This window comes from Microcaecilia unicolor, chromosome 12 (assembly GCF_901765095.1).
Source record: "Microcaecilia unicolor chromosome 12, aMicUni1.1, whole genome shotgun sequence".
NCBI lineage: Eukaryota > Metazoa > Chordata > Amphibia > Gymnophiona > Siphonopidae > Microcaecilia > Microcaecilia unicolor.
This window is the reverse complement of record NC_044042.1, coordinates 39,078,187-39,090,625: the sequence shown is the minus strand read 5'-3', so window position 1 is coordinate 39,090,625 and position 12,439 is coordinate 39,078,187. Positions and strand designations below refer to the sequence as shown.

Sequence of the window (12,439 nt, the reverse complement as noted above, 5' to 3'; positions counted from 1 at the left end):
TGCTGCGTCTCCAGCCTTCCCTCCCTGCTTGCTTGGATGAGTTCGTTCGTCGTGCCCTTAGTCCCCCCCCCCCCCCTCAGCTACAGCCAGCTCTGCAATTTGGGGGGGGGGGGGCGCAGAGGTGGACAGGGGGGCGCCGAGGTGGACCGGGGAGAGAGCCTGTTGTTAAAAATTTACCAGCACACCACTGATTGTTCCCTTCCCAAACTTTACCCGGTCTCTCTCTCTCATGTACTCCCCCTTCTCCAGTCTTTGCCCAGTGTCTTTACTCACACCTGGCTTCAGCTGCAGAGGAAACAATGAGATTCCTGTTTCCCCACCACAACTCTGCAAGCTTGGGCCATGTGGGTTGGTTTCACAAGATTTGAAACCGCAAGACCAAGCTGACTTTCCGGCACCACATGGCTCAAGCTTACAGAGAGCTGAGTTGTGATGAGGAAGCAGGAATCCTACTGTAAGCATCGCAAGAATTGGCAAGCTTCCGAGGGCCAGAAAAAAAGCACTTGGTAGGCCAGATTCTGGTCCTCAGGCCATAGGTTGGAAAAGCCTGTTCTAGAGCTTTCCGTCCAGCTCTCTGGAATGCCCTGTGCCTTCACCTTCATCTAGAAAGATCCTGTTCCAGTTTCTGATCCTCCCTTAAAACTTTTCTTTTTCAAAATGCCTTCAGCACCTAGTCACCATTCAAAAGTTGTTTCCCTGGAATAATTTGCAGATACAGAAGGGGATCCTGCATTTCTAGCACTTTTAACTTGCTCTAAAATTGTGTTATATAATTGACAGCATTCCTTTCCTCTCTTCTAATATCCACTATTCTTATTTCCTTTTCTTCTTTCTACTTATTGATTTTAATAATGTAATCCACTTTGAAAGTTTTTATTCCACTCTAGGGCGGTATATCATATTTTAATAAACCTGAAAATTGTGTGCTCCCCTCCTCCCTCCCCACAATTGAAGGTCTGGATCCTTTTTAAAACCCAGCTGTGCCAACTGCTTTTAGCACATCCTCCAGCAAAGAGTTCCAGAGCTTAATTATATATTGAGTGAAAAAAAATATTTTCTCCTATTTGTTTTAAAAGTATTACCATCAAGCTCATTTTCAAAGCACTTAGCCTCCCAAAGTTCCATAGAAACCTATGGAACTTAGCCTCCCAAAGTGCTTTGAAAATATGCCTCTATGTAACATAGTAACATAGTAAATGACGGCAGAAAAAGACCTGCATGGTCCATCCAGTCTGCCCAACAAGACAAACTCATATGTGCTACTTTTTGTGTATACCCTACTTTGATTTGTACCTGTCCTCTTCAGGGCACAGACCGTGTAAGTCTGCCCAGCACTATCCCCACCTCCCAACCACCAGCCCCACCTCCCACCACTGGCTCTGGCACTGGCACAGACCGTATAAGTCTGCCCAGCACTATCCTCGCCTCCCACCACCGGCTGGCTCTGCCACCCAATCTCGGCTAAGCTACTTAGGAGCCATTCCTTCTGAATAGGATTCCTTTATGTTTATCCCACGCGTGTTTGAATTCTGTTACCGTTTTCATTTCCACCACCTCCCGCGGGAGGGCATTCCAAGCATCCACTACTCTCTCCGTGAAAAAAATACTTCCTGACATTTTTTCTTGAGTCTGCCCTCCTTCAATCTCATTTCATGTCCTCTCATTTTGCTGCCTTCGCACCTCCGGAAAAGGTTCGTTTGCGGATTAATACTTTTCAAATATTTGAACTTCTGTATCATATCACCCCTGTTTCTCCTTTCTTCCAAAGTATACATGTTCAGGTCATCAAGTCTCTCCTCATACGTCTTGTAACGCAAATCCCTTACCATTCTCATAGCTTTTCTTTGCACCGCTTCAAATCTTTTTACATCCTTCGCAAGGTACGGCCTCCAAAACTGAACACAATACTCTAGGTGGGGCCTCACCAACGACTTATACAGGGGCATCAACACCTCCTTTCTTCTGCTGGTCACACCTCTCTCTATACAGCCTAACAACCTTCTAGCTACAGCCACCGCCTTGTCACACTGTTTCGTCGCCTTCAGATCCTCAGATACTATCACCCCAAGATCCCTCTCCCCGTCCGTACCTATCAGATTCTCCCCGCCTAACACATACATCTCCCGAGGGTTTCTATTCCCTAAGTGCATCACTTTGCATTTCTTCGCATTGAATTTTAATTGCCAAACCTTAGACCATTCTTCTAGCTTCCTCAGATCCTTTTTCATGTTTTCCACTCCCTCCTGGGTGTCCACTCTGTTGCAGATCTTAGTATCATCCGCAAATAGGCAAACTTTACCTTCTAACCCTTCGGCAATGTCACTCACAAATATATTGAACAGAATCGGTCCCAGCACCGATCCCTGAGGCACACCACAACTCACCTTTCCCTCCTCCGAGCGAATTCCATTCACCAACACCCTCTGGCTTCTGTCCGTCAACCAGTTCCTAATCCAGTTCACCACTTCAGGTCCTATCTTCAGCCCTTCCAGTTTATTTAAGAGCCTCCTGTGGGGAACCGTGTCAAAAGCTTTGCTGAAATCTAAGTAGATTATGTCCATAGCTCGTCCCTGATTCAATTCTCCTGTCACCCAATCAAATAACTCAATGAGATTCATTTGGCACGATTTCCCTTTGGTAAAACCATGTTGTCTCAGATCTTGCAACTTATTGGCTTCCAGGAAATTCACTATCCTTTCCTTCAGCATCGCTTCCATTATTTTTCCAATAATCGAAGTGAGGCTTACCGGCCTGTAGTTTCCAGCTTCTTCCCTATCACCACTCTTGTGAAGAGGGACCACCTCCGCCGTTCTCCAATCCTTCGGAACCTCTCCCGTCTGCAAGGATATGTTAAACAAATCTTTAAGAGGACCCGCCAGAACCTCTCTGAGCTCCCTCAATATCCTGGGGTGGATCCCGTCCGGTCCCATGGCTTTATCCACCTTTAGCTTTTCAAGCTGTTCATACACACTGTCTTCCGTGAACGGTGCTCTATTCACTTCAATCTCATTTATACTTTTTGCAGTCCATCACGGTCCTTCTCCAGGATTTTCTTCTGTGAAAACAGAACAAAAGTATCTATTTAGCAAATTTGCTTTTTCTTCATCATTATCCACATAGCGGTTCGCAGTATCTCTTAGTCTCACAATTCCCTTTTTAGCCATTCTCCTTTCACTTATATACCTGAAGAAATTTTTGTCACCCCTCCTTACATTTCTAGCCATTTTTCTTCCGCTTGCACTTTTGCCAGACATATCTGTCTCTTGGCTTCTTTCAGTTTCATCCTGTATTCCTCCTCATGTTCCTTTTCTTTAGTTTTTGTGTATTTATGGAACGCCAACTCTTTAGCCTTTATTTTCTCAGCCACTTGCTTGGAGAACCATATCGGTTTCCTTTTTCTCTTGCTTTTATTTACTTTCCTTACATAAAGGTTTGTGGCCTTATTTATAGCTTCTTTCAGCCTGGACCACTGTCCTTCCACTTCTCGTATTTCCTCCCAGCCCATCATCTTCTTCCTCAGGTATTCCCCCATTTTACTAAAGTCAGCACGCTTGAAATCCAGAACTTTGAGTTTTGAGTGGCCGCTCTCCACTTTAGCTGTAATATCAAACCAAACCGTTTGATGGTCACTGCTGCCCAGGTGGGCACCCACTCGGATATTTGACACGCTATCCCCATTTGTGAGCACCAGATCCAGCGTCGCTCCCTCCCTCGTGGGTTCCGTCACCATTTGTCTGAGCAAAACACTTTGGAAAGCATCCACGATCTGTCTACTTCTCTCCGATTTCGCCGACGGAACCTTCCAATCTACATCCGGCAGATTGAAATCTCCCAGCAACAGCACCTCCCTCTTCTTTCCTAACTTTTGAATATCCGCGATCAGATCCCTATCTAGTTCTTCCAGTTGTGTCGGGGGTCTGTAGACAACACCCACATGGACTGAGGTTCTATCATCTCTTTTTAAGGTGATCCATATCGCTTCTTCTTTTCCCCAGGTCCCTGTCATTTCAGTCGCCGTGATATCATTTCTCACATACAGAGCTACTCCTTCACCTTTACGACCCTCTCTATCCTTCCTAAATAGATTATAGCCTGGTATGTTTGCATCCCATTCATGGGAACCATTTAGCCACGTCTCTGTGATTGCAACAAGGTCTAAGTCTGCCTCCAACATCAGGGCTTGAAGGTCATGAACTTTATTGCTTAGACTGCGAGCATTTGTGGCCATCGCTTTCAATGTACATTTCCTGGTATGTGCTTCAACATTTGTGATTTGGGGTTGTCTTTTCTCTTTGGGTACCTTTCATATCCTTTTGTTCCAACTTCATTTATTTCTCTTCTGCCTCAGTTCTATTTTCAGGATCATCACTATGCTGTAATGGAGCAAAAGAATTCTGTAGGGGCAACACTTGTGAGGGCGGATGGCTCTGGTGCACATAGCGAAGTCTTCCTGAGCCTACTGTGAACCATCTATTCCTAGGTGGTTTTATCCTTGGAGGCAATGGTGTGAAATTGGCTTGATTCTGTGCTGCATGGTTTTGTGTAGGCATAGAAGCTGCTTTAAGTGCATCTAATTCCTGTTTTACCTTACTGTTTTAAACTAGCAAGCTGATGACAGACAGGACAAGCCTTAAGTCTCCAGATAATTGGCCTTGAAACTGAAACACCACAATTATTACAGAGAATAAAAGTCATCCTGTTTGTTTGAATGGGAATGAACAGGTATGCTATGATGGGGTTAATACTGTGCAAGATTAACTTTACTCCTCAACCATACATAGGCAACCAGAGGCAGTTGTAATTTGGGTGGAGTTAATTTGCAATAAGTAGAATAGTTAGGAAATTTATTTAGGAAGTGTCAGTCTTGGGGTGGGTGGCTTGAGGGGCAGGGTGGGGGGGCTTAAAGTTTAAAACCTGTGGAATGTGTTTGTTTTAAAACCTATCTCCAGGAAAGGAAAAAAGTTCTAATACTTGCTAGCAGTTTTGAAATCTGAAATCTCCTTTTCAGATTTACAGATACCAATAAACCAAATAGAAACAACAACAATCAAATCACAACAGGCAGAGCAGATTAAACAGAGCACACTATATTGCAGATTAAAACAGAGCACACTATAGGCAGAGTAGAATGAAACAGCAGAGCAGAATGAAAGTCAGATCACACTATTTTCAGAGCCAAGAGGGGTTTTTTTTTTTTTTTTAGGAAAGATAGAAATGCAGTGACAATGATAGACAAGGAAAGAAGGAAGAGATGATGCCCAGAGAAAACACAGCCAAAGGATAGGGATAACCAGGGATTTAGCCAGCACAAGTCTTGGCTGTATGAGTTTCCTTCAGCCAGGAGATGTCCAGGAGGCTGCTCAGTTTAGCCCCTCCTAAGCAATTAAAATGTGAGAATGGAGTGGGGGAGGGGCAGCACACTGTTAGGAAAGGAAACTTCATGTTACAAAAACAGAGATGCATTTCTTCCTGTACTGTGCCAGATACAAAGATATCAGACTTGCTGCACATTCAGATTCCCAAAGCCGACATATTCAAATCAGTGGCGTAGCCAAGGGTGGGCCCGGGTGGGCACAGACCCACCCACTTTGGGCTCAGGCACACCCAGTAGCAGGGATCCCCAAGCCCCACCAGCTGAGAACTCTCAACAACTGTCCCTCTTGCATACCTTGTAAATAGCAGATCTTCGCCTACAGCGAGAAGCGACTGATGCATACTGTTCACATCGGCCCCACAGCCTTCCCTCTGATGTATTCCCGCCTATGCGGAAATAGGAAGTTGCATCAGAGGGAAGGCTGTGGGACCAACATAAGCAATGAAAATCTGCTACTTAAAAGGTATGCAGGGGAGGGGGGATATTTGAGAGACCATATGGCATGCAGACAAGAGAGGGAGAGACCAAATCGCTTGTGGGACAGGGCGGAGTTCTGCCCACCCATCTTGGGCCCAGGCCCACCCAAAATTGGGTGTCTGGCTACACCCCTGATCCAAATTACAAAACTACAACTAAAAATATATTTTCTATCTTTATTATCTGGACTAAATAAGTTGGGAAGGGATAGAAAGTAGGGGAAAAATTCCCAGGCATTTGCTTTTTGAAAGCTTATGATAGCGTTTGTGAGGTCTGGCTCTGATTGAGCTACAGACCCAAAAGTTGGTGCTGACAATGTGATACAAATCAGGGCTCTTGTGAAACAAAGTTAAGACCAATCATCTTACAAATATACTTTATTTATTTACTTTAAGAACAGCCCGATCTTCATTGTCAAGCCGTAGGTGTGGTATCATGAGGAATAACTATATCCTTTTGTCAGTTTTTAATCATAAAACACATTTTCCTAGGCAGTGTCAAACTAGAATATTTGACACCTATTTTATGGTAATTTCTGTCTGCGTTCAAACGATGCTACCTCTTAACGAGAATCACAGTAATAACCTATGATGCAACATTAATGACCTGTCAGTAAATCATGGTAGATTAACATCTTTATTATATTTCTGACAATAAGTTAAAAGTGGATTTTACAGGCACACTTATGAAGAGGTCTGCTATCAGAAACCACAGTGAGTCCTGCTATGGAAAGTTGTTCAAAACATTGTGCCCTGTCACTTGTTGCCTGGGCTCAGGATAGTAGCTGAGATAATCCTCTAGGCATCCGAAGAAGCTGTGATTGTAAACCAGAACACACTGCACACACAAAGACCAGTCAGTCAGCAGCACTTCTTGCTGACCAATAGATCTTACATTAATTAATTACTTAATATTATTTTTTTTTATTCTTAGCAATGTGAGCATAAGAGGTTCTGAGTGTGACGCCAGTTAAATCCCCTGAATAATCAGTTGCTGAATTAAACCAGACAGTAGTGAACTTGAATAATAGCAATCAAAATAAAACCCTGACATCACTTTTCCAGAAAATTCACACAGAGGGTGACAGGAGGGGCAGGCAGTACCCAGTGGTATATAAAACCCCTTTGTTGAGCAGGAGCAGTAGGAGCTGGGTTTTCAAGCTGTTCCTGTTGGATAACAGACAGAGCTTTCAGCTGCAGGGATAGGAGAGATGGACATCGCCGTTCACCGACCCTGGATCCCTCGTCCATTTTTCTCCTATTTTGGACCAAGTCGGATCTTTGAACAAAACTTTGGGGAGCACCTCCATGAGGCGGACCTGCTCCCCACTTCTGCTGCACTGAGTCCCTTCTATTTCAGGTTCCCCTTCTTCAGACTTCCAAACTGGATAGAAACTGGATTCTCAGAGGTAAAAGAGCTGATAGTTGGGGGATTTTGCTGAGCACCTAGACCAAATAATCTCTCCCTTTCTACACGCATGCATATCACATATGCACACCTCCTCTCAGTGTGTCTCTGCCACCTACCATTATGGTAGTACCATACCCATACTTCCCTATGAAAGCTCTGAAGAGGGATAGATGAATCCCCTGTAGAAATAAATTGGAGCAGAGCAGAGAGCTGACATTTATTTCTTTAGATTTAGCTCATCCCTTTTTCAGTAGTAGCTCTACTACTACTACTATTTAGCATTTCTATAGCGCTACAAGGCGTACGCAGCGCTGCACAAACATAGAAGGTGAGTTGCAGTCAAGCACACTTTAGATATTTCCCTGTTCCTGGAGGGTCTCACAATCTAACTTCTATACCTGAAGCAATGGAAGGTTAAGTAACTTGCCCAAGATTACAATGAGCAACAGGTTTTGAACCAGGGACCCCAGGATGTCAAACCCAGTGCTATAACCACAAGACTACTCATTCGGGAGGGTCTAACCTTCTGCATATTAGTGAAAGCTAATGTAACACTATAAGTTATTTAACCTTAAAAGGTTGTTGATTCTTATCAAAAGCATGTTTTTGGAAAAGGAAAATAATTGATGAAGGCATATATCTCCTCCTAAGGGGGAGAGGGGGACACATCTGTACTTGGAGGGAAAAGATATCATAAGGGCATTTAAATACTTCCAAGATATAATACATACACTACTCATGTTTTTCACAATATATTTATTTATTTAAAAATTTGTATAACCCGCTCTATCCTACAATTCTAGGCAAGAAGTTAGAATATGAAGTTTAAAAAAAGAGTAGATTCAGCAGCAACATTAGAAAATATTTCTACATGGAAAGATTCTGGGTGTATTACATACCACATGTGCCATCTGCCATGCGTGCATGTGAGTGGCAAAAGTGAACAAACCTTAACTAGAGAAATGAACTGTTTTTGATATATTGTAAGATTACAGAATGCTACATGAGATAGGAACATGACTCCTTAAAAAGAAACTAAATGACTTTATATTGCAGAGAGAGAAGACCAATTCTGTTTTTCAACGTTTGGATGTTTGTTTGTTTGGGTTTTTTAAAATATATTTTTGTGACACCCTAAATAAATTACATACGGGTAGAAATTCATTCTCAAAAGAAGCTGTCATGAGAGAGATGGTGATTTGCCTGAGGAGAGATGGGGGGAGGAAGAGAAGCAGTAGCAGCAGGATTTGAACCCAGACCTTTTAGGTTCCCCATATTTGGTAGATCACTCACTCTTGGGAGCCACACTGGTGGGATAGTCTGCTGTAGGAGAAACTTACACTGCTATTGGCTGTGCTGTACCGGCTCTGTGACAAATGAAGGACCTCAGCTTCCACCTGATACCCTCCTCCCCTATCCAACTAAGCAGAAGGATGAATGTCCACCAAAATTTCTACAGACCTCAATCTGACACTGAAAATGACTATTTATTCAGACATTTTAAAATCACGTACAAGTGACCGGTGAGTGTTATGAGTCCATCAGCTCCCCTGTTTTCCATCAGAGATAAAGAAGCATCAACATTCCACAAGAAAATGTATTTCTTGTCTTTATTCTTATATAGAGTTGCACAGTGCTTTAATGTGCATAGTACTGAACTTGGTAAGCCTAGATAAGTCGATACAAGTCACGCATGCACATTAAATACAAAATTGCCCCCCTCCATCAAAGAGCTTACAGTCCCAGCAATAAGTTACCTGAGAGTGATTTTTCGAATGCGTCTATGTGCTATGAAACAGTGCTGCTTGGGGTAGCCCTACCTTCTAGTGCATCCTAGGTTAATTTGAGATAACTCTACTCTTAGTGCATCCTAGACTAATGCCATTCCTCATGGATTGCTGTCCTGCAAGGTTCCATGTTAGGAGTTACGGACCAAGAAAGGGATCTGGGTGTCGTCGTCGATAATACGCTGAAACCTTCTGCTCAGTGTGCTGCTGCGGCTAGGAAAGCGAATAGAAAGTTGGGTATTATTAGGAAAGGTATGGAAAACAGGTGTGAGGATGTTATAATGCCGTTGTATCACTCCATGGTGCGACCGCACCTTGAGTATTGTGTTCAATTCTGGTCGCTGCATCTCAAGAAAGATATAGTAGAATTGGAAAAGGTGCAGCGAAGGGCGACTAAAATGATAGCGGGGATGGGACGACTTCCCTGTGAAGAAAGATTAAGGAGGATAGGGCTATTCAGCTTGGAGAAGAGACGGCTGAGGGGAGACATGATAGAGGTATATAAAATAATGAGTGGAGTGGAACAGTTGGATGTGAAGCATCTGTTCACGCTTTCCAAAAATACTAGGACTAGGGGGCATGCGATGAAACTACAGTGTAGTAAATTTAAAACAAATTGGAGAAAATTTTTCTTCACCCAACGTATAATTAAACTCTGGAATTTGTTGCCGGTGAAGGCGGTTAGCTTAGCAGAGTTTAAAAAGGGGTTGGACGGTTTCCTAAAGGACAAGTCCATAAACCGCTACTAAATGGACTTGGGAAAAATCCAAAATTCCAGGAATAACATGTATAGAATGTTTGTACGTTTGGGAAGCTTGCCAGGTGCCCTTGGCCTGGATTGGCCGCTGTTGTGGACAGGATGCTGGGCTCGATGGACCCTTGGTCTTTTCCCAGTTTGGCATTACTTATGTACTTTCTGAACACTGTCTTTTTTTCCTCCCCCAGCTGCGATTAGAGAAGGACAAATTCTCCATAAACCAGGATGTGAAACATTTCTCACCTGAGGAGCTGAAAGTGAAAGTGATGGGAGATGTGATTGAGATCCAGGGGAAGCACAAAGAACACCAAGTAGGCGGGCTGACTATAATAAACTGTTTCTTGCCTAGCCAGAATAGTGGGTATTACCTCTAGTAATGGATTTATATCTCCAGCTGCCATTAGGCATGTGGACAATCAGCTGCCCCTCAGTCTCCACAAGACTACTGTCTGGCTGTGCCCCTGCAGACAGGGCTGATGCAAGGGTACAAGATGCCCTTCATGACTCTTCAGTCTTGTGCCCCACCCTGAAATAACTTTCAGGCTCCTGGTTCCCTCCGCACTGATATTTCAATCTCTAGACTCTGTAAAGATCAGTCCAGTGCCACCCCTTCCCGGAATGATCCTATGAAAACCCAGGATTCGATAACATAATTTAAAATATGACTTAGTTTCATATGTACATATGTATCTGTACACACACATACATAATGAAGCCATGCCCCAAGATAAATGAACTATTTGAAAACTGCCTACCCTCTCTGCAGGCTAAAATGTACACCAGTGGTTCCAAAACATTTTTGGCTCATGGCACCCTTAGTGTCCGAGTAATTTTTTGTGGCACCGCCCTCCTGGGAACATAGGTCTCCGCATCCTCTCTGGCCACATGGGTCCACTCCCTGGCCACATAGGTCTCTGCCCCCCCCACCACATATGTCTCCCTTTCCTTTCCCTGCAGCCCCCTCCTCTCACTCCAGCACACCTTTCCTCCCAGAAAGTCCAGTACACATCTCCCTTCCCTGCAGACCCCCTCTTCCCAAAGAGTCCAGCACACCATTCCCTGCAGTCTCTCTCCTCCCAGATAGTCCAGCACATCTCTCCCTTCCCTGCAGCCCCCCTCCTCCCATAAGTCCAGCACACCTCTACCTTCCCCAAATCCAGCATCGCTCGCTACCTTCCTTCCTGTAGGTCCAGGATTGCTGCCGCTTCCTTCTCCTTCCCCCGCTGCTGCTGCAGTACTTGCAACTGACATTTTCAGGCTGTCAGCGATTCATACAGGCACTCCGGGGCCTTCCCTCTGCCACGTCCAGCCTTATCTGATGCAACTTCCTGTTACAAGGGCTGGATGCGGAAGAGGGAAGTCTCTACAGTGCCTGTATGAATCATGGATGGCCCGAAAATGTAAGCTGAAAGCACTGCAGCAGCAGTGGGGGAAGAAGGAGGAAGCGGCAGATTCTGGACCTGTGGGAGGGAAAAAAAGGGAGTCGATGGGGCAACGCATACCTCGCAACCCCCCCATCATGCGGGTGCACTAGGTATATCTTTGCTGGCAGGGATGCTGAACCCCACCAGCCAATAAATGGACTACCATTCCCTGCTGCTTGTTTTTGGCTCTGAGCAGCAAGCTGGGACTTCTCATGCATGCAGGAAAAGTACCAGACTCATGCTCAGAGCTGGAAACAAGGAGCAGGGAGCAGCAGCAGTCTATTTACTTGGCTGGCTGTGCTCAGGATCCCCACCAGCAAAGTAAAAGAGAATTCAGGAGGTGCTTTGGGAGCCAGTTGTTAAAGTAGCCATGGGGGGAGGGCTACTTTAACAATCGGCTGCCAAAATTCTTAAAACTTAACAAACAGGCTGCCAAAATTCTTAAAACTTAACAAACAGCTCTCACAAGCCCGTGAGAGCCCACTGCCTTTAGTGCTGCTTAAAGACAATTATTACTATTTGTTGTTGCCAAACATGTGTCAATTTAGTACCTATTAACAAATTAAGTTACGCACATAACTGGTGTTATTCTATAACTTGGCAATCAGTTGCACCTAACTGCACGCGCCCCATATAAAATTAGTGGGTATATGTGCAACACACAAATCTGCATACTTTGGTTATACAGAACGAGCTTCTTGCTAGATCTGACTGGTTGGGTTTGGAGCCCTCAGTCCCTTTTTCAGATTGTTCTTACGACTTGCTCTTTTCACTAGATTTGTGTCCTGAGCACTTGTCTAAGCTTGCTCATGTTTGACCCTACCCTGTTAAACTTGCACTAGCTCTCCTTAAACACCCCGGTCCCTTTGTTTCCAGGACGAGCATGGCTTCATTTCCAGGGACTTCTTCCGGAGGTATAAGGTACCGACGGACGTGGACCCACTATGCATCACCTCGTGCCTGTCGACAGATGGCGTACTGACGGTGACAGGACCAAGGAAGTTGGCAGTCAGGCCTGAGCGCATCATTCCCATCACCTGTGAGGAAAAGTCTGCCGCCGTAGGAGCTCCCAAGGAGTAGACCAAGCTCTTGGACCACTGAACTCTTTCCAATCAAAGGAGACCTTCCCAGGACTGGTTATATGTACTTTATCTTTGGAACAGCACAGATAACAAGCCCTGTACAAAACTAAATAAACCGAGATTAAGCA

The 12,439-nt window shown here is 44.5% G+C and overlaps 1 protein-coding gene across 1 annotated transcript; it reads left to right on the top strand.

Annotated features, from left to right (window-relative positions):
• Positions 1 to 6,986: 6,986 nt before the first annotated feature.
• CRYAB (crystallin alpha B) lies at positions 6,987 to 12,439 on the top strand. Its single transcript, XM_030220758.1, has 3 exons — positions 6,987 to 7,259; positions 9,994 to 10,116; positions 12,106 to 12,439. Exons 1-3 carry the CDS (start codon positions 7,062 to 7,064, stop codon positions 12,307 to 12,309), a joined length of 525 nt encoding a protein of 174 aa, XP_030076618.1. The 5' UTR covers positions 6,987 to 7,061; the 3' UTR covers positions 12,310 to 12,439.

What these genes read in the sequence shown, in the direction of transcription:
- CRYAB (XM_030220758.1), top strand. Translation starts at nt 7,062, where the DNA reads ATGGACATCGCCGTTCACCGACCCTGGATCCCTCGTCCATTTTTCTCC. An exon ending in TAGAAACTGGATTCTCAGAG is followed by an intron (nt 7,260 to 9,993) that starts GTAAAAGAGCTG and finishes TTCCTCCCCCAG; the next exon opens with CTGCGATTAGAGAAGGACAA. An exon ending in GGAAGCACAAAGAACACCAA is followed by an intron (nt 10,117 to 12,105) that starts GTAGGCGGGCTG and finishes CTTTGTTTCCAG; the next exon opens with GACGAGCATGGCTTCATTTC.